Source organism: Pongo abelii, chromosome 10, assembly GCF_028885655.2.
Source record: "Pongo abelii isolate AG06213 chromosome 10, NHGRI_mPonAbe1-v2.0_pri, whole genome shotgun sequence".
Taxonomy (NCBI): Eukaryota; Metazoa; Chordata; class Mammalia; order Primates; family Hominidae; genus Pongo; species Pongo abelii.
The window spans coordinates 26,481,801-26,504,866 of NC_071995.2; the positions used below are offsets into that span (position 1 = coordinate 26,481,801).

The 23,066-nt window shown below is 36.2% G+C and overlaps 2 protein-coding genes across 5 annotated transcripts in view; one reads left to right on the forward strand and one right to left on the reverse strand.

Moving 5' to 3' along the window:
• ETFRF1 (electron transfer flavoprotein regulatory factor 1) overlaps positions 1-23,066 on the forward strand; it is a 47,042-nt gene that overhangs the window by 22,393 nt on the left and 1,583 nt on the right. Inside the window, exon 5 of the transcript XR_008511863.2 lies at positions 19,924-20,096. The gene's annotated coding sequence lies outside the window, so the exon portion shown is untranslated. The remainder of the gene's footprint in view (positions 1-19,923; positions 20,097-23,066) is intronic.
• The window catches only part of KRAS (KRAS proto-oncogene, GTPase), a 45,756-nt gene that overhangs the window by 12,294 nt on the left and 10,396 nt on the right, over positions 1-23,066 (reverse strand). For all 4 annotated transcript variants that reach the window (XM_054526965.2, XM_063712069.1, XM_024257554.3 and 1 more), the window contains exons 3-4: positions 9,683-9,861; positions 8,076-8,235 (exon numbers count right to left, since the gene is read on the reverse strand). In XM_054526965.2, coding sequence (XP_054382940.1) covers positions 8,076-8,235; positions 9,683-9,861 — 339 coding nt within the window. The remainder of the gene's footprint in view (positions 1-8,075; positions 8,236-9,682; positions 9,862-23,066) is intronic.

Sequence of the window (23,066 nt, forward strand, 5' to 3'; positions counted from 1 at the left end):
TCTAAGAACAATCTTATCTTATTTTTAATGGAATCAATTTAGTCAACTAGTTAGCTAAGCCAACTACAAATACAAATTTTCAACTACCTTTGTTGGCACTTTAAGTTAGATACCCACTTACACCTGTATATAAAAGATTTTAAGTGTCAGGTGTGGTGACTAATGCCTGTAGTACCAGCACTTTGAGAGGGCAAGAGATGCCAGGAGTTTGAGACCTCATCTCTACTAAAAATAAGATAAATTAGGCATGTTGGCATGAGCCTGAAGTCCCAGCTACTTAAAAGGCTGAGGCAGGAGGGTTTTGTGGTCCCAGGAGTTTGAGGTTTCAGTGAGCTATGACTGCACCACTGCACTTCAGTCTGGGCAACAGAGCAAGACCCCGTCTCTCAAAAAATTTTTTTAAATCATTTTAAAGTTTATATTTATCATTAATCCTCAAAAGGAAAGGGTTTATTATTTTTACCTTTGCCTTGAAAAAATTATGTATCCAAAATTTTCATTAATAAGCAACATAAATAATTTAAGGCACTAAAATAACTTTGTAGCATGAGCTCTGTAAGGTATTTTCACAAATGATTCAATTTGAAAATCAATGTAAGAAATTTAAAAATATGTGTATAAACACACACACAAACCAGGTAAAAGCTCATATTTTCATAAATTTTCTAAGAATGTAAACTCTATTCCTGTTTTAAAAAAAAAAAAAGTTATAAGGTCAAGGTAGAAGTAGCAATACATACTATGAAGGAGAAAAACAGTATTGGGCCTCCACTAATTTAGCAGAAGCAAATTTTGATTTTAACTTATTTCTAAAATCAGTTTGAATGCGTCTACTTTTTCAGTGACAGTATCCCCACCACCAATAGTGAAATATATGATTTTTGTTTCCAGCAATGCAGAGAGAATTGGAAGCCAATAATTAAAAAGAAGAGATTATTATCCACCACCAAGAATTCAGTGTCAGGACCTCAGTGGCTCATATAATTAACAGCACAGGGTGACTTTTTCCATTTCTTATTTTTAGTAATAAGAAATTTAGGTTTTAGAGTACCAGTTATTTACCACAGTTTTTCAGACTTAGTTATTTCTTGATAATATGCTTTAAAGTCATACTGACATCAAGAGAACATGAGAACATTATCCTTGTGTACACTGTAAACCACTGGGCTCTTATTTTTAAAATGCCTACAGTATATACCTATGAAACAAAACACTGGTTTTTCACATTCCAAAATTTGTAGATAATTTTTAAAGATAAAATATAGCTGAAACAGATATTTAATACTCACTGGCTACTCATTAAGCTCTTAACTAGCACACAATGACTTTTTTGAGAATAGGACTTGTTGCCACATATACTCATTTTGTGGGGTTTTTTGTTGTTTTTTTTAACTTTTTCTTTTTTTTTTTTTTTTTTTTGAGATGGAGTCTCGCTCTGCCGCCCAGGCTGGACTGCAGTGGTGCAATCTCGGCTCAATGCAACCTCCGCCTCCGGGTTCAAGCGATTCTCCTGCCTCAGCCTCCTGAGTAGCTGGGACTACAGGCACGCATCACCAAGCCCAGCTAATTTTTGTATTTTTAGCAGAGGGGGGTTTCACCATATTGCCCAGGCTGGTCTCAAACTCCTGACCTTGTGATCCGCCTGCCTCAGCCTCCCAAAGTGCTAGGATTATAGGCATGAGCCACCACGCCCAGCCTACTTTTGTTTTTATACACATATACTCATTTTCAAATGTCACTTATTAAACTTTAAGAACAATTGAAAATACGTGGAACAAAAGTATACAACTTTAAATATGTAAATTTTTTAAAATCAAGAGACTGACAACATTTTCAACTCAACTATTATCTGAAAACATACTTGTGAGGCTATGGAAACAAAGCACTCCATATAGAGAAAGAACTGTTAACCAAAGTATCATTCTAAATCTTGCTAGACTGTGCTTTTTACTAAGAGATTTTGTTTTAAGTAAGTTTTTGTTCCTGTTGAATCTGCAAATTCTTGCAAAACTCTGTCAAGGAAGCAACACATCAAATACCCTAACTATATACAGATGCAAGACTACCAGATTTTTGGGGGGGAAGGGCATGGGGGAACAAGATGTATTCTAAAACCCAACTGTACATCCCTCACTTTCTCAAGAAACCTTGCCACCCACAGCCTATCTCATGTACTATTGAAATGCAGAAAGACCACTACTTGGGAGACTACCATGGTGCACAGCAAGTGCACAGTAACTGTTCCGTCAATTTTTAACTCATAAAAAGCTAAAGTTCAAAATACTGATCTCATGTACACAAACTCAACTACTATTAAACAGAGACATAGCACATAAGGAGGTTGTTTTGCAAAGCATTCTTTAACGGGGTTCTTCTAACAATTAATTTAAATAGCTAGAAATTAACAACAAAACCAGGAAATTAATCACTCAACATTTTTAGGTTCGTAAAACTAATTTTCACATTATATTTAAATTGAGACCCCCCAGAGAGCAGAAAAGTCGAATGAGGAGTAACAGATACCTCGAAAACTCTGCTTCTGTCATTCACCTTACTGAACCCTCCCACTTTTGATTTTAGCAGACTGGAAAACACACAATTCTCATGGTGTCAATGTTTCAATTTTGACAGCTTTTGCCAACGTGGCCATGCACTGTCCAAAGGGAACAGGAAAATCTGTCAACAACCCAGATAAATGTGAACTAGGTAACAGTCCTTATACACTAGGAACATAGGGACCCACACAATGTACTAGCAGAAAATAATTCTATTTGCCTTTCAGACATGGACTGAACTGAGTGTAAAGAATATATAATGCATTATATTCTAGCCAAGTAATTAGCTTTTTAAAATTATAAGTTATTAAGTTGGTAAAAATATATATTCTGCAATTCTTATCTTAAAAAATACAGCTGGGCAAAGTGGCTCACGCCTGTAATCCCAGCACTTTGGGAGGCCGAGACGGGCGGATCACGAGGTCAAGAGATTGAGACTATATTGGCCAACATGATGAAACCCCGTCTCTACTAAAAATACAAAAATTAGCTGGGCGTGGTGGTGTGCGCCCATAGTCCCAGCTACTCAGGAGGCTGAGGCAGGAGAATTGCTTGAATCCGGGAAGCGGAGGTTGCAGTGAGCTGGGATCGCGCCACTGCACTCCAGCCTGGCAACAGTGAGACTCTGTCTCAAAAAAAAAAAAAAAAAAAAAGTACTAGAGGTCAGGCACAGTGGCTCACGTCTGTAATCCCAGCACACTGGGAGGCTCAGATGGGAGGATCACTGCACAGTGGCTCACGTCTGTAATCCCAGCACACTGGGAGGCTCAGATGGGAGGATCACTTGAGGCCAGGAGTTCAAGACCAGCCTGGCCAACATGGCGAAACCCTGTCTCTACTAAAAATACAAAAATCAGTCAGGCATGGTGGTGCATGCCTGTAGTCCCAGCTGCTCGGGAGGCTGAGGCACAAGAATTGCTTGAACCCAGGAGGAGGAGGTTGCAGTGAGCCAAGATCCCACCACTGCACTCCAGCCTGGGTGACAGAGGGAGACTCTGCCTCAAAAAAAAAAAAGAGTACTAGGGTAAAATTTCTATTTCCTTTTCATGAACTATGTAAGTTTTACTTTAAGATTATTAAGGTTAGCCTGTAAAATACAAAAGTTTAACCTAACTTCCAGTAGCTAATCGAACACTAAAGTTACTCAGAGAATTAAGAATCAGCATATTACAGCCAATAGGCTAAATGCAGCCACAGCCTTTTTTTTTTTTTGAGACAGAGTCTCACCCGGTCGTCCAGGCTGGTGTGCACTGGCATGATCTCGGTTCACTACAGCCTCCGCCTCTCAGGTTCAAGCAATTCTCCCACCTCAGCCTCTTGAGTAGCCGGGATTACAGGCACCCGCCACCACGCCTGGCTAATTTTTGTATTTTTAGTAGAGACAGGGTTTCAACCATGTTGGCCAGGCTGGTCTCGAACTCCTGACCTCAGGTAGTGTGCCCACCTCGGCCTCCCACCTCATTTCTGGGATTACAGGCATAAGCCACAGTGCACAGCCAGCCTATTTTTATACTACGCACAAGCTAACAACGATTTTTGCATTTTAAAGGGTTATAATTTTAAAAAAATGCAACAGATACCACTTGTGGCCCTCAAAACCTAAAACATTTACTATCTTGGCCCTTTACAGAAAATGTTTGCCAGCCTCTGATTTACATGGATGAGAACTTCTAAATGAATGTTTTGTTCCTTTAACCAGAAAATAATTCTTTTTGGGTGTTTACGTGTTTTAGGCTCATGATCAAGACCCCAAAAATCAGGGCATAAAACAACTTGCTGATAAAATACAACAAGGATATGCACACTAATTTTGTTTAAAAAACAAATAAGGGCCAGGCACGGTGGCTCACGCCTGTAATCCCAGCACTTTGGGAGGCCGAGGAGGGCGCATAATGAGGTCAGGAGATCGAGACCATCCTAGCTAACACGGTGAAACCCGTCTCTACTAAAAATACAAAAAATTAGCCAGGCATGGTGGCGGGCACCTGTAGTCCCAGCTACTTGGGAGGCTGAGGCAGAAGAATGGCGTGAACCCGGGAGGCGGAGCCTGCAGTGAGCCGAGATCCCACCACTGTACTCCAGCCCGGGCGACAAAGCAAGACTCCGTCTCAAAAAAAAAAAAGAAAGAAAAATAAATAAGTAAATAAATAAGCTGAATAACAGATGAGTAACAAAATACTCTGTAGAAAGAAGGGCTTGACATTTTCACCAGTAACTGGAGATGTAAAATTTATTAAAATTCCCATATTTCATTTTATAATCTCTACAGTTACTCGGAATAGCTCTTTAAAGTCTTCTATAAGCATGCAAATATCAAATTAATTTCAACAGAGGAAGATTAATAGACTTTTGAAAGGCAAATTAATTTCTAGGCAAATCAACAAGTCCATTTAATAATAAAAGGAAATCAAAGAACAGAAATTAAATATCTAATTTATAGTTTAGCAACATAAATTACATAACATCAGTGAAACAGGATATAAAAGAAAGGTTGAGTGCTCTGTTAAGAAGTACAAGTATTCTTTTATACTGTATCCCTCCATATTTTAATTAGATGATCCACATAAAAATATCTACAAAGCAAATTTAAATTTATCTACTTACATATTATATACCTTCAAAAAAACAAACGAAAAAACCCAAGGCCACAAAACTGTATAAAACCTAAAAATCTCTTATAAAAGGAAGCCAGATAGTTTTCTGATCAAATATGAATGCTGTGTTGTATTAAAGTATTAAGGTCAAATAGCAATAATCAATTAGTACTTCTGAGGTAGTAATCATACAACCACCAAAAAGGAGACACAGCTATTTTATGATATTATCAAATGAGAAGTGGACAGCAACAAAGTGGGACTAACAAGACTCTTTTTATGTCCTCTACTGCTTTTCTACTCAAAGTATGGTCCAAGTACCAAGAAAAATACCACCTAGGAGTTTGTTAGAAATGCAGACTCGGTCCCCACCTAAACCTTCTGAATTAGAATCTGGATTTTAATAAGCCCAGCTGATTTGTATGCATAAGAAAATATAAGAAGCACTTCTTTACTGCAACCCCTTAAAACATTATGCAAAGTCTCTTAAATTTTTTCTTTTCTTTGTGAAATGTAAGCTACAATGTTCAGTGGTATAAAAAGCATCTTTTAAAAGTTGTAAGTAAAGCAAATATAAAACAACAATGGTAGAATCTAGGTAGTATATTTGCAAATGTTTTAAATAAAACTCAATTTTGTATCTGAAAATGTTTCATAAGAAAAAGTTGGAAGAAAAAGTAATGAATATTAGAATCATGTTTTCTCAGTACCTTCTCTCCTAAGAAAAATCAAGGAGACTGGTTATAGAAGACCAGTAAAAAGAAAAACAAAAACCAAGCCTCTTCCTAGTCTTTGGAACCTGGAAATGGATTTATGTGAAATCTTAATTCCTCTAAAGTAAAGTGATATGATACACACCAAGTTTAACCTATAAATCAGGTTTTAGTAAAATCGCCAGATAAATCTGTATAATGGTCAAACTAGAGAAATTCAGTTTTTAATCCTCCCAAAATGACTTGAAGTAGAATTTACTGTTTCTTTACTATGTATCAAATTTGTATAACTAGGAAGAGGTACATATGCTCTCCTACTAGGGAAATATATATATTAGCTGGATAATGATTTACATTTACATTTTTGCACCTTTATGAAATTTGATAAACTTCTAGAATGCTGGTTTTTATATGTTTAACAATGTAAAAGTTGTTCAGCAATTTTTTTTAACTCCTAGCATTACAGAAGTTAATTTCTACAAAACTGGGTTTCTGGGCTCACAGGTAAATGCAACCAGAAAAAGCCCTAAACAAACTTATGGAATATAGATGGATCAATTTCTTAGTACAGTCATGTACCACATAATGACATTTTGGTCAACAAGAGACTGCATATGTGATAGTGGTCCCATAAGATTATAATGGAGTTTAAAAGTTTCTATTGCCTAGTGATGTTATAGCCATCCTAACATTGTAGCACAACACATTACTCATGTGTTTGTGGTGATGCTGTTGTAAACAAACCTACTGCACTGTCAGCTGTATAATGGTATAGCACCTATATTGTTATTTTATAGTGTACTCCTCCTATTTACTAAAAAAAAAAAAGTTAACTATAAACAGCCTTGGATAGGTCCTTCAGGAGGTATTCCAAAAGAAGGCAATGTTATTATAGGAGATGACAGCTCCATATGTGTTACTGCCCCTGAAGATCTTCCAGTGGGACAAAATGTGGAAGTGGAAGACAATGATATTGATGGTCCTGACCCTGTGTAGGCCTAGGTTAATGTGCATGCATGTCTTAGTTTTTAACAAAAAAGTTTAATAAGTAAAAACAAATAAAAAATTTTAAATATGGAAAAAAGCTTACAGAATAAGGATATAAGGAAAGAAAAATTTGTATAGCTGTATAATGTGTTTGTGTTTTAAGTTGTATTACAAAAGTCAAAATGTTAGGAAAAATTAAAAAGTTTATTAAAAAAGTTACAGTAAAGTAAGATTAGTTTATTATTGAACAGAAATTTAAAAAAATATATAAACTTAGGGTAGCCCAAGTGTACGTTTAGACATACAAAACTTACCATTGTGTCAACAATTGCCTATAGTCATTAGTACAGTTACATACTGTACAGGTTTGTATCCCTGGGGCAAGAGACTATACTATATATCCCAGGTGTATAGTAGGTTATACCACCAAGGTTTGTGTAAGTATACTCTATGATGTTTGCACAATGACAAAATCACCTAACAATGTATTTCTTAGAAAGTATCCCTGTCATTAAGAGACATATGACTACATATAACAATTAATTCCTTCCTATCTTTATGTATTCATTTCCTATATGTTAAACTCTTCATACAAACAGGTTAAATAATAGCAACTGAAATTATTTTATTTTACCTAAAGAAAAAGTCATTTTTAAAACAAAGATGATTTTTGAAACAAAATTCAGGTTCTCTCTGGCAATAATTTCTGTCAGAAAAATGCATTAAATGAATAACAGAATTTCTGTTGGCTTTCTGGGTATTTTCTTTCTTTAATGAGACCTTTCTCCAGAAATAAACATATCCTCAAAAAAATTCTGCCAAAGTAAAATTCTTCAAATACAACAACATTTAACCTAGAAACGACATAATGGTTTAAAAGTACTACTGAAATAGAAAACTCAAAAATTTGTTGCCTTGTTCTTTATTTTTTTATATATATATATATGTAACCATGGGAAAAAAAAATCCCCACATCTCTTGAATTCTAAATGTTAACATGTGCTCAGAATTGAAGAGAAATTTTCAATGTAGAAAGAAACCAAAGCCAACAGCAGTACCATGGACACTGGATTAAGAAGCAATGCCCTCTCAAGAGACAAAAACATTTACTAAATATTGTTTTATTTCCTAGTATAGCATGATTGAGAGAAAAACTGATATATTAAATGACATAACAGTTATGATTTTGCAGAAAACAGATCTGTATTTATTTCAGTGTTACTTACCTGTCTTGTCTTTGCTGATGTTTCAATAAAAGGAATTCCATAACTTCTTGCTAAGTCCTGAGCCTGTTTTGTGTCTACTGTTCTAGAAGGCAAATCACATTTATTTCCTACTAGGACCATAGGTACATCTTCAGAGTCCTTAACTCTTTTAATTTGTTCTCTGGGAAAGAAAAAACAGTTATAGCAGAGGCATTAGTAACAAAAGTATCTTTCAAAACCTGTCCACAACTTTTGTCATAAAATTTGGCTGAAAGAAAACAATAATTCCTAGTTTCCACTACACCAAATTTTCCTTCCTTCTTCTACTAGTCTTTTTTTTCTTTACCTTTTTAAACAGAAACTTTGTATCTCTCTCAAAAGATCAAATACCTAGAAGTATAGTAAAACTATAACCTAATAGGTTAATATGCAGGTAGATCATAATAGTAAAACAGAAACTACTGAAAAATTCTAGACCCAAAGTGCTATATAACAGACTATAATTTTAGAAACATATGTTAAATGTGTAAAGATAAAAAATATTTTGCAAAAACCTGAATTAAAGCATTAACATAATTTTCATATTACTTTTTCAAAAAACAAAGTGGACGAGTAGAAAGATTTTGATTTCTAGGTAGGCAACACTGAAGTTACTACACCACTTATTCCATTAAAAGCCCTTCTACATGTTAATCATTTTCAATATAACAAGTGCATAAACTAAATTTGGGGTGAAATTACATTCCCTCACAATTTTAGGTGACTTTTAAAGATGCAGCACAAAAGAAGGAGCAGAGCAGACAACAGTCAGAATTGGCTCAAATTCCCAGTTCCGAACACTATTAGCTGGGTAAACCTGGATAACAGAGCTGAAATTTGGTAACTCTTCTATAAAAATACTACCACTACCACCCACCCAAATGTCTTTGCTCTATTACTAGACTATAAACATGCTGTAACAATGTTCTTCAACAAAACGTTAAACTTCTTATAACTAGGCTAACTCATTATTACACGACATAGCCAGTGAGTGATTTATTTGCTTAATATGTAGTTTTTGGAAAACTAAACCCTCAAAGAAACAGAAGATAAAATAGTACAATAATGATCATTTTAATAGTTTTATGCAGCTTTGTCAGATTTAAGAAAACCGTAATGCCCAAATTCTTCAATCTTTCAAAACTTTTATTTTTTTAAACATATAATGCCACTGTTTATCCAATCCAAGCAATTCTACGCTATACACAGGATTGCTTTTAAGACTATTAAAGTGATGCCATCTCAAATCATCTTTTCATATTCTTTTTTATGGTTTTCTTTTTTAATGATGTATCTAAAAAGTTTAAAGTCTTGCTTTTGTAGAATAGTCAAGAGTACAGAAGGCTGTGGAGTCAAACAGGCCTAGGTTTCAATCCCAGCACCACCACTACCGATGCAGTCTGGAGCAAGTTACTCCACTGCTCTAATCCCCCAAGAACTTCATTTATTAAACAGGGATATTACCTACCTCATAAAGATTATTTTAAAATTTTTATTAGATATTATATGCATGGCATTAGCAAAGACTCAAAAAATAAAAACTATAATTACTCCTTAATGTCAACTTAGTATATTCGATTTAAACCCACCTATAATGGTGAATATCTTCAAATGATTTAGTATTATTTATGGCAAATACACAAAGAAAGCCCTCCCCAGTCCTCATGTACTGGTCCCTCATTGCACTGTACTCCTCTTGACCTGCTGTGTCGAGAATATCCAAGAGACAGGTTTCTCCATCAATTACTACTTGCTTCCTGTAGGAATCCTGAGAAGGGAGAAACACAGTCTGGATTATTACAGTGCACCTTATACTTCAAAAAAGGTGTTATATACAACTCAACAACAAAAAATCCAATTTAAAAATGGGCAAAGGACTTGAAAAGACATTGCTCCTGCTCCAAAGATGACGGACAAATGGCCACTAAGCACATGAAAAGATGCTCAACATCATCAATAGCCAGGAAAATAAAATCAAAACCATGAGATGCTATCACATACCCATTAGGATTGGCTATTATTAAAAAACAAAACAAAAAAAACTCAAAAAATGGAAAATCAGTGTTAGCAAGGACACAGACACTGAAATCTTTGTGCATTGCTGGTGGGAATGTAAAATGGTGATGCCATTGTGGAAAACAGTGGTAGTTCCTCAACAAGTTAAACACAGAATCACCATATGATCAGCAATTCCATTCCTAGGTATATAACCAAAAGAACTAAAAACAGGGACTCAAACAGATACCTGTACACCAATGTTCGCAGCAGCACTATTTATAATACCCAAAATGTAGAAATAACTTAAGTGTCTGTTAACAGATGAATGGATAAGCAAAATGTAGTATATACATACAGTGGAACATTATTCAGCCATAAAAAGGAATAAAATTTCATATAGGCTGAGCAGTAATGCAGGTTAATCCAAAAATCTGAAATCCAAAATGCTCCAAAACCTGTAACTTTTAGAGCCTGACATGATGCTAAAAGGAAATGCTCACTGGAGCATTTGATTTTGGATTTTTTTTTCTTTTCTTTTTTTTTTTTTTTTTTCCCCTGGAGAGATAGGGTCTTATGTTGTTCAGGCTGGTTGAACTCCTGGGCTCAAGCAATCCTCCTGCCTTGGCCACCCAACGTGTTGGGATTACAAGCATGAGCCACTGGGCTCCATCTGATTTTGGATTTTTTGGACCACGGATGCTGAACCAGTGAAGTATCCACGAATATTCCAAAATCCAAAAAAAAAAATCTGAAATCCAAACCACTTCTGGTCACAAGCATTTTGGATAACGGATGCTTCAACCTGTATGTACATGCTACAACACAGATGAACCTTGAAAACATTATGCTAAATGAAATAAGCCAGACACAAAAGGACAAATACCACATAATTCCACTTATATGAGGAACCTAAGATAGGCAAATTCAAAAAGACGAAAAGTAGACTAGAGATCACCAGGGGCTGGGGGAGGGAGGATTACTGGGGACTATTTGACAGGTACAGAATTCTAGTTTGGGGTGATAAAAAAAAGTTCTCAAAACAGATAGTGCTAATGGTTAGACAACATGGTGATGGTTGTACAACATTATGAACACACTTAAGGTCACTGAATTGAACACTTAAAATTAACTACCATGGGCTAGGCGCGGTGGCTCACACTTGCAATCCCAACACTTTGGGAGGCCGAGGTGGGCGGATCATGAGGTCAGGAGATCAAGACCATCCTGGCCAACATGGTGAAACCCCATCTCTATTAAAATACAAAATATTAGCTGGCCGTGGTGGCGGGTGCCTGTAGTCCCAGCTACTCAGGAGGCTGAGGCAGGGGAATTGCTTGAACCCGGGAGGCGGAGGTTGCAGTGAGCCGAGATCGCTCCACTGCACTCCAGCCTGGCAACAGAGCAAGACTCCGTCTCAAAAAAACAAAAACAAAACAAACGAAGAAAAACTACCATGGCAAACTTTATGTTATGCATATTTTCCCACAAAAAAAATTTTTTTAAGGTATTATATGGAGAGTCAACAATGCAAGTGTACATACTGGTAACAAAAAGTTATCGACAAAACAAAATAATTTCAAAACTGGGATAGCTCTACCAACTCTATTATTCAAGATGATTTAAATGACAAGAAAAATCAATCAACTTATAAATAATTGTCATGCATCTATTTTATTTATAGTCAAAGGCACACATAAGGAAATGGGCAATACTCAAGATTCTAATGCCCTCATCCACTTATGAAAACTGTGGAAAAATAATCTAACAGCCAGATGGATATCTCTAAAGAGCAATATTGTTTCATCTGCAAATCCTGAGGGGCCTCTTTTTTTCTTTTCTAAAGAGAGAGACAGAGAACTGCAACTATAAGATTGAGTAAAAGAAGGGAGTGGGTAACTTTAACAGAATCTTGAAATAAAAAATCTGATTTTCTTCTGACTTTTGGGTAATACTTCTGCCCAAGATTTCACACATTCTGCCAAAACAGTCCTCAAAATATACAGTAAAGGGATGTTACAATGTGAAGCCATGAAATCATGAAATCAGAGGCAGGGCTAACAACAGGTATAAAGCATAAACATAAAGGCAATTATTTTCTTAATGTTCCACATGTGGGCTATACTATTAATGTATCTTTTTTTGTTTGTTTGTTTGTTTTTGAGATGGGGTCTTGCTCTGTCGCCCAGGCTGGAGTGCTGTGGTGCAATCTCGGCTCACTACAACCTCTGCCTCCTGGGCTCGAGCGATTCTCCTGCCTCAGCCTCTTGAGTAGCTGGGATTCTAGGTGCACGCCACCACGCCCGGCTAATTTTTGTATTGTTTTTTAGTAGAGATGGGGTTTCACCATGTTAGTCAGGCTGGTCTCTAACTCCTGACCTCGTGATCCACACGCCTCAGCCTCCCAAAGTGCTGGGATTACAGGCATGAGCCACTGTGCCCAGCCTCTAAAGTATCTTTAGTTCATGAATTACTCTGTAGACCATTCTATCAGAGGGAGAAAAACAGAAAGAATGGTCATTACAAATGTTGTTACTAAAGTATTTCAAAATGTTTACAGTATAAGGAGAATATAAAGATGTAAGTGCAGCATGATCACAATAGTATGTGTTTATGTATTTATATAAATGTATTATGTGTTTAAAAACTGGTAATATATACATCAAAATGTTATAAAGGTTATGTCTTTGATGGAGATAATTTAAAAGACATTTATCTTGGCCGGGTGTGATGGCTCATGCCTGTAATCCCAGCACTTTGGGAGGCCAAGGTGGGCAGATCACCTGAGGTCGGAGTTTGAGACCAGCCTGACCAACATGGAGAAACCCCATCTCTACTAAATATACAAAATTACATGGGCCTGGTGGTGCATGACTGTAATCCTAGCTACTCGGAAGGCTGAGGCAGGAGAATCACTTGAACCCGGGAGGTGGAGGTTGCAGTGAGCTGAGATTGTGCCATTGCACTCCAGCCTGGGCAACAAGAGTGAAACTCTGTCCAAAAAAAGACATTTATCTCTTGCTTATCTCTTTTCTTTGTACTAGATGCTATGTTAAATGTTTTTCTTTGGTTTTCAATTTTTTAAAGTGTGAAAACCTACCATATTAGACTATAATTTTGTGCTTATCTTTTAAAGCATATGGTATTTTCCAAACTGTCTATAATAAAAATTATCTCACCAGTCAGAAAAAAAGGATGGATATTTATTTTCTAAATATGAGGCTCTTTAGTAGAGATTTGAGCATTCAGCTGACATTTACTTATTAAGCCTATTCTCTTATTAAATACTTGAAAGAACTCCTATAGATCATAAATTAAAAACCATTCTAAAGAGTAATGAAAAAGCAGGAGGTGGGAGCAAAGTACAGAGTCTTAGAGTCAACCCATTACCCAGGCATGGCTACAGAGCATGTAAAGCTGACCAAAGACTCTTCCTAGCTATTGCTGTCACCTCACATTCTTTTTTTTTGAGATGGAGTCTTGCTCTGTTGCCTAGGCTGGAGGGCAATGACACGATCTCGACTCACTGCAACCTCCGCCTCCCAGGTTCAAGCGATTCTCCTACCTCAGCCTCCTGAGTAGCTGGGACTACAGGCACGTGCCACTGTGTCCAGCTAATTTTTGTATTTTTAGTACAGACTGGCCAGGCTGGTCTTGAACTCCTGACCTCAGGTGATCCGCCTCAGCCTCCCAAAGTGCTGGGATTACAGGCGTGAACCATCGCGCCCAGCCTGTCACCTCACATTCTTTACTTACCAATGTAGGCTGAGTATCTCTACTCTGAAAAACCAAAATCCAAAAATACTTCTGGGTCCTAAGCATTTCAGATAAAGAACAGTCAACCTGTAATGTGGGATATTAGTAGCTTATGTACATATTTCATAAGATGCTTCCATGGTGAATACACCAGTGGGACTGAGAAACTGGGAAAGCAGTCCCGTATTCACTGATAAATTTCATTCCTATTATCTTTTCCCTACCAGACCTTAAAAATATCGATAGCAAAGTTCTGAGACACATTCAGTTTCAAAGTAATCTACAACCTACTCATAAACAATACTGTTGATTAGAAAGAAAAGGTTTAGGTTAAAAATTCAGTATTTTTAGAGTTAATTTTAACTAGGGTCCTCATTCTTAGAAGTGTAATTAGTCACTGAGCTATTTTCAGTGCAACTTGGTAAAAACTAAAGAAGAAAAAGTGTTAAATGAAATATGATCTAAAAAGAACGGATAAAGTGAAAACAAACACAACAAAAATTATATATTAATAAAGATTCTGTTCCAACTTCAGGTCAGGCCATAAGAAATAGTCATCCCCAGTATACACACGGCATTGGTTCCAAGACCCCCCCAGCCTCCAGTCCTACAGTTGGCCCAGGAACATCCAGGTATATGAAAAGTCAGCCCTCCATATCTGCATTTGGTTGGGAAAAAAACGTGTATTACAAGTGGACCCATGTCATTCAGACGCATGTTGTTCAAGGGTCAACTGTATTTGGAGGAAGAAAAAAAACTATGCATCAATGTAGACTCTTTCAAAAAAATTAGAGTCTAAATAAGGGTTCAGCAAGCTACTGCCCACAGGCCAAATCTTGCCTACTGTTTTTGTACTGCCCATTAGCTAGGAATAGTTAAATAGCTGTTTAAAAAAACAAAAACAAAAACCCAAGACTTTGTGACAAAGACCAATATGGCCCTTTAAGGAAAAGTTTGCCAACTCCCGCTGTAAGTTAATAACTCTTCACATTATTTGAAGTATTCTCAACAAATATTATTTATTCTCTTTATATATTTTTTTAAATTTACCACTCTGAGAAAGTACTGGTTATGAACACAGAGATTCTATAACGAAACTAGTTAATAATGGAGCAAAGACAAAGATGAAGGTGTTACGTTTTTAATTAGTATTTCCAGCCTTTCAAAAAAGTAAACTTTTAAATTAGGTACGTAAGTTACCAAGGTTACTAATTTGTAGCCTTAGGAAACTACAATAAAATAAAGTAACTTAAACTAACTCACAATAAAATATTAAATGAAGGAAAGTTATTCCCCATAGTCCCCTCACTCCCAGCTAAAATATTATTTTTTCCATCTACATAATAAAAAATTTTTCTAAATGAAATGTACTATACTGGCAAGACTGAATTGCAGACATAATTCAAACATTTCTGGTGATATAATAAGCAGAATATTTTTGGAAAGCAATTACAGTATTTATCTAAAGTCATTCAAATGTTCATAGCCTTTGACACAGTAATGCTACTATGGGAAATTATGCTACGAAAATATGTGTTTTTTTTTAAATGACAGTTATAAAGAGATTCTTAACATGGCATCCTAAAATGTCTTACAAAGTAAATTTACCTAAGCATTTAAAACTGACCCACAATCTTGCACCATTTACCCATTTTCAAAATATATCCTACATCCAACCACCTACCACCACCACCACCATCACCCTAGTCCATGATAACTATTTTGTCTCAGGCAATCTGCAGCAATTGCTTCCTAGCAGGTATCCCTGCTGTTAATCTTACAATATATTCTCCACACAGCAGCAAGTGATAGTTTATAAATGTAGGTTAGGGCTAGGCACCATGGCTTACACCTATAATCCCAACACTTTGGGAGGCCGAGACAGGTGGATCACCTGAGGTCAGGAGTTCAAGACCAGCCTGGCCAACATGGTAAAATCCCATCAAAAATACAAAAACAATTAGGCGTGGTGGTGCATACCTTTAGTCCCAGCTCCTTGGGGGGTTCAGGTGGGAGGACTGCTTGAGCCAGGAAGAAAATGAATGAATGAATGAATGAATGAATGAATGAACGAGTGAATGAAGGTAGGTTAGACCATGTCATTCACTTGCTCAAAGTCCTCCAATAGCACTCTTCAGTCTTAAAAATAAAAATGCAAAGCATTCTTCCTTCCCTGGTACCTCCTATGTTTCCTTCACAGCATGTATTATAATTTGTAATTATGTATTTACTTGTGAAATTGTTTAAGTCTATGTCCTCTATTAGGCTTTAAACTCCGTGTTGGTAGGGCTCACGCCTGTTTTACTCACCACTACACACCCTCTACCTAACAGTCTTGAACACTATAGGTAATCAGTACTGCCTCATAAATAAGTGAATGAATCCATTTGATGTAAATATATGCAGATACTAAAAAATGAATGGAAATTTTTATTAGAATTAAGCAGTTAACATAAATACAATTTAACAGATTTTTCAATTATATAATACAAATCCTTCTCAAATATTCTGAAGATACTACATATTTGAAATGAATGTTCACAACAAATGCCCCACTTTCAATGTAACAGTTTGCAAAGGTAGATTTTTTAATCTTTCAACAATTTGTTTTAAAATCTATGTTTCAATGTTCTCTTAGGAAAACAAGCACAGGTTTAAGATACTATAAATTTTATCAAGACGATGAAGCTGTTAATTTTTAAATTGCAATATATATTAAGAATAATTTAATAAATTTTACCTTCAATTAAATTGTATATAATATGTAAAGTTTTATGTAAAAATACAACCAAAACAATACACACAGAGATTTTAATACATTTATGGGAGGGAAGAAAACAAGACTAAGGAAAAGAATGCAGGAGTCTTCAACAGTATTAACTTTTCTATCTTGGAAAAAAAAAGAGCTAAACCAAATGTTGCTATATGTTAAGATACGAAAGAGCTGGTTGGTACACACGAGGTTCATTATACTACTATTCTAGAAAGCACTAAGAGTGCACCCATTTTATCATTACTTAAAATGGATTTCATACTTTTAAATTTTTGTTGGTTTGATAAGCTACAAATTTTTATTGTTTTCATACCAATTTCTTTGAGGAGTAATAATGTTATATAGGTTTTTTTTCTTATCTTCATATTTATCGCCAACGTGTGTCCTTTGCCCATGTGGAATTTTAATCTTCTTTTACACTGACTTGCGTAATTTTTTTAATGAAGTGTTTCGTGGTTTATTAAATGCCCTTATTTTGAGAAATTTAAAAGCTAACTCATTCAAGATAAGATAACCTCATTAACCAGAACATCAAGTTTGTCATTTTTCCATTATAATAACTAAATTATTCAGTGTGTTCATCTTTTAACATACTCGAGTATGGGTTTTCCAACTCAGGCAGTGACCCTGACACAGAAAGACATATTCCATGTATCAAAACAAAACAATATATACATTCCAAGTATAGATTTTGTTTACTATATTGTAGTAAACAAAAAACCTAGAGAAACTCATAACTTTTACTAAAGGTAATCATACTAGTATTAATAGTGATTACAGCAGTCAACACTTACTGAGCCCTTACTTATATGCCAGATACTGTCATAAGCATATTACAAACATCATCTCATTTAATCTCCACCTTCATGCTGCCAATTCCATGAGATGCTCTTCTCAATATAACTAGAACTGCTGAAAATGTCAATAATGTATTACTTGGGGATTTCCTCTTGAAATTGTACGTTTTTTTAATGTATTAAGTATTGTAAGGACTTTTTACATACTGCTTAATAACACCTGTAGGGAAAGATGAGAAACTTTTACTCAATTAATGCTCAACTACTTTACGTTACTCTTCCGAAAGGTTATTTAAATTCATTGTAGAATGATGTGTTCCACACTTTTAGTTTATAAGCCATCAAAGACTGTTGTAGACTGTCAGAATTATAATAGGGAAGAAACAGGGAATTTAGGGTATGTAAACAGAGGTTGATGAGTTCATTCCCATCTACCCACATCACTCTCCCTTGTATCATAGAAACACTTATTGAAAATCTAGGTGTCACATTCCGTGTCACACATTATATAGTTTCTGACCTCAAGCAACTAAGGTGAGAGAAAGAGACATGAACGTAAATAATTAAAATAAAATGAATGTAACACCATATGCAAGACGAAGTACAATGGTGGCACACAGGAGAGATCAACTTTGTACAAATTAAGAAAGACAGGGGAGGGGAAGGACATTCCAAGCAGGAAGGAGCGAAGAGAATGTAAAAAACATAGAACAGCATGCTGAGGACACAGAACCAAGGAGCTCCATATAACTTTAGCTTAGAACAGCGGTCCCCAACTTTTCCGGCACCAGGGACCGGTTTCGTGGAAGACAATTTTTCCACGGACCGAGTTGGGGGTGATTTCAGGATGAAACTGTTTCACCTCAGACCATCAGGCATTAGTTAGATTCTCCTAAGGAGTATGCAACCTAGATCTTTGCATGGGCAGTTCTCATAGGTTCACGCTCCTATGAGAATCTAATGCCACCGATCTGACAGGAGCTAAGGCAAGTAATGCTCACCTCCTTCCAGCTGTGCAGCCCAGTTCCTCATAGGCCACAGGTGGGTACCAGTCCGCAGCCCGGGGTTTGGGGATCCCAAAGACTTAGAGGATCTCTAAGGCTTAGAGGCCTTAGAATAAGCACCAAGAAGTGAAACTGGACAATCAAGCAGAGGCCAGCTTATGGAGGGTCATGTGTATCATATTAAGGAGTTTTAAACTTCATCCTATACGAAATCACTAAAAGGTTTTTAAAATAGGAAGGGAGATCAGATTCATTACTAGCATTATCATGGCAAATTACAGAAAGGGACAAAATGTTTTCCCAGACACTGACTCATCATACCCACTCAGATGCACCAGTAGCAGCCAAAGGCACCTCCGCAGGGATTAAGCCTCAGCGACAAGGGGCCCCTCATCTGAGCTTCCAGTTCTGATAACCCCCAAATCTTCCCAGTATTCCCTGAATCTTAGGAGTAGTGGCCATTCTTGATGTTACTATGTTACTTCAGTGTTTTTTTGCCTTTCAGTCTTCCAACACCTAATTCGTTCTCCGTGCTGAAATATCTAGTGTGGTTTCTGCTTTCTGAACTAGACTTTTGACTTCTATAAATGTTAAAAATGGGTAGAAATAAGAGAGAGAGAAGAAGGGGGGAGGGAGGGAGAGAGGGGAGCGGAGACTGGGAGATGAGCTAGGAATTATTACAAGAAATGACAAAACTTGAACTAAGGCAGCAACAGCAGTATGCATCAAGGAGATTAAATAGATTTGAGAAATACTTAGGTAAAATTGTTGGTAGGAATGTAAATAGTACAATCACTATCGAAAACCACTTGGCAGTTCCTCAAAAAGTCAAAGACAGAGCTACCATATAACCCAGCAATTCCACCTTAGATACACACCTGAGAGAAGTGAAAACATATGGTCACACAAAAACCTGTACATAAATGTTTATAGTGGCATTATTCAAAATAGCCAAAAAGAGGAAATCAATCAAATGCCCATCAAATGAACAGATAAACAAAGTAAGGTATATCCATATAACAGAGTATTATTCAGCCAGAAAAAGGAATGAAGGAATGAACAACAAGCAAAAACATAGATGAACTCTGAAAACATCATCCTGTGTGGAGGAAGCCAGACACAAAAGGCCACGTCTGTACGATTCTCTTTATATGAAATAATCAGAGTAGACAAATCCACAGAGACGGAAAAATTAGCAGTTTTTAGAGGCTGGTGGGAGAAGGGATTGGGGAGTGGCTGCTAATGGATGTGGGACTTCTTTTGGGGTGATAATAACATTCTGGAATTAGTAGTAATGACTGCACAACCCTTGTGAATATACTAAAAACCATGTACACTTGAAAAGGGTAAATTGTATGCTATGCGAATACATTTCAATTTTTTAAAATAACAGAGTTTACTGACAGGGGATGAGTACAAAGGGGAGGGCGAAGGAAAAGATAAGTGATACTGGGCCTGTTGAATTCCCTGTACTCATGGGTTGTCCTGGTGGATATCACCTGCAGGCATCTTGATATACATACATGTCTGGTGCTCAGGACAGAAGTCCAGGCTAGAGACAGACTTGGGAGTCTTCGATCTATGGACAGCCAAAGAACTTCACTTATTTGTGCTGTGGGCTGGGACAAACTACTTTATCTCACATCTTCTCTAAGCTACTGTTCCTTCAGCTGTGAAGGTAGGTAAAAAACTGCATACAGGATTTTATACATAGATTAGTATTAAAGACCACGAAAATCTCTTTATAAAATGAAAAGTGCTATAAAAAGTTAACTGCATTATTTTATATACTACACGCAGGCCAAAAAGTAGGGGCAGGCCACTGGCTACTGGGAACTGTTCAGAAACAGTATCTTCTCCTTACAAAATCATTGGGCATCTACAGTTGAAATAATTTTGCAAAACTGGTCACCGTATTTCAAAATAAATATAATGGAGCTGGACAAATCACAGGGAAGGATAGCTAAAACTGAAGGCTATGAAGGATTTCTGTTTTGATTAGGGAGTGAAGATGTTTAAAGAGCTTATTTTCATGGCAGAATTTTCAATTAAAAACTAAGACATTCACTACAAGTAAGGATAAAGAAAACAAAGACTTCTTTACTAAATGCTGGACACTTGAAATTATAAGAATGGTGAACATCAGCTCAGTACTAGAGAGAATTAAGTGTGTACTACTCCCAAGAGAAAAAACTAGTTCAAAAATCTGAATGAACTCAAGGAAAATTTATATGACAAATTTCGAAAATAACGATATAATGAGCATACATGTGTAACCTGTTCAAGTCACATGGCATTTGCCCACAAGTGATCACTTGAAGTCTAGGTAAGAATGAGAGGCTGGAATGACCGTGGATTCAATCTTAATGCCAATATAATGTTCATATTTTATATTATATACCTCTCAGATATTATTTATTTAGCCTTAATAGCAATTTCCTTAATCCAAGACTACATGTGAATTATAAAATTTATTGAGGCTTGAAAAAGAAGCATGAAATAATCTAATGGTATCTGAAACTTTAGTGCTCTTTTCTCTCTCCAAAATGAGTATTTACTTGTCCCCCAGCCCCAACGGTATAAGCTTATTTTAAAAAACTAAAACACCACAAAGAATGAGGGAGTAATTTTGTTTTTAGATGAAATCATACTCAACACAAGGTGCTGTGACCCAGCTTCACTTACATAATGGACATTTTTGAACATCAGTATATCTAAATCTACCTAATATTTCCAGCAACTATGTAATCTGTATGTATGGAGATACCATAATTTATTCACCCATTCTCTATTGGTAGACATGAAGACTTCCATTTTTTTTAAATCATAAACAACACTACAATAAACATTCTTATATATACATCTTAAACATTTATCCAGTTAAATCCTTGGATAAATTTCAAGAGTTGAATTACCTGGTCAAAGGACATGTAGTTTACATTTTGAAACATATTTCCAGACTGACCTCCATAAAGTCTGAGGGTCTATACTCCCAGTACAGTGCAAGGCGCACACTTCCCCATATGCTTCCTAGTAGTTATCATTTTAACCTTAGCCAATATGAAAGTACAGAAATGTTATTTATTGTTTGAACTTGCATCATATTCATGAAGTAAGTGTTTTTTTATATGTTCATGTTATTTATTTTATTTCTTTTTTGGTAGACAAGCTATTTATATCTTTAGTACCCCCCATCCCTTTTTTCTATTTGTGTGTTTGCTTTTCTCTAATTCATATATAAGATAGCTTCCTGTTACTTGAACCAAATGGTTTTTCTAGGTTTTCATTTGTCTTCTACCTTTGTTAAAGAAAACTTAATTTTTATGCAGCCAGATAGCTCAATTTTTTCCCAAATGTTTGCCTTAATGGTTTAAGAATACTCTGATAATGAGAAAGGAGTCTCACTTTTCTCAAGGGAGAAAAATATTTATCCAAATTCCACAAATAAGGAAACCTAAAGTTAAATCACTCAGTCTATGTTACTTAGATAATACTGCAAGATCCATAATTTAAGAATGACATTATCATTTTTATTTCACAAGTATATAGTTTAGCATTAAAATTTACACGAGAAACAGGGTAGAACCGGGGTTCTCACTGCGGGAGAAAGGTGAAAAATAGTTAACTCTTGATTTCTTAATAACATGCATTTCTGAGCTCTGTGCCTTGAAAAGGGTCTAGAAGCAGTGACACTGCTGAGGTGGGCAGATCACGAGGTCAGGAGTTCGAGACTAGCCTGGCCAACATGGTGAAACCCTGTCTCTCCCAAAAATACAAAATGTAGTTGGGTGTGGTGGCGCATGCCTGTAATCCCAGCTACCCAGGAGGCTGAGGCAGGAGAATGGCTGGAACCCGGGAGGTGGAGGCTGCAGTGAGCCAAGATCTCCCCACTGCACTCCAGCCTGGGCAACAGAGCGAGACTCCATCTCAAAAACAAAAAAAATTAATAGAAATAGTGAACATAAAATATTTGAAAGGATTAAGGAGGGACACAGTAACTACCTTGGATACTTTTTTCAATGTTTTATTTTGAAAAAATTTCAAACCTATAGAAAAGTAGTAAAAAATAGTACAGCAAATAGCCTCAGCCTTCCAAAGTGCTAAGATTACAGGCATGAGCCACCACACCTGGCTTATTTCTACTAATTTCTATATTAAGATCCCAATAATTTAACTGTTCCATAACCTACACATTATGAAATAATAATGGTTAAGAGACGCAAGAAATGTAATGCTCTTAAGTATAAAGCCTCTAAATTAAGTCATATATAATTAGCATGATTGCCTAGAAACACTGCTCTTCAAAATAAAGTTGGCCATCCATATCCATGGGTACTGCATCTACAGATTCAACCAATTATGGATAGAAGATATTAGAAAAAAATCCATGAAGTTCCCAAAAGTAAAACTTGAATTTGCCATGTACTGAGTACTACGCTGAACCCACGTGAATGAACTGATGTGCAGGCATTGTAATAGGTATTATAAGAAATCTAGAGATACCTAAAACTAATAAGCTCCATGAAGGCAGGAATCTGGTCTGTTTTGCGCCTCAGTGTATCTCTAGCCCACAGGAAGACTGCATGGTACAAAGTGGGCAGTGAAGAACATTTCTAGGATTAAGGAATTAGTTGTATTGTTAAAACCA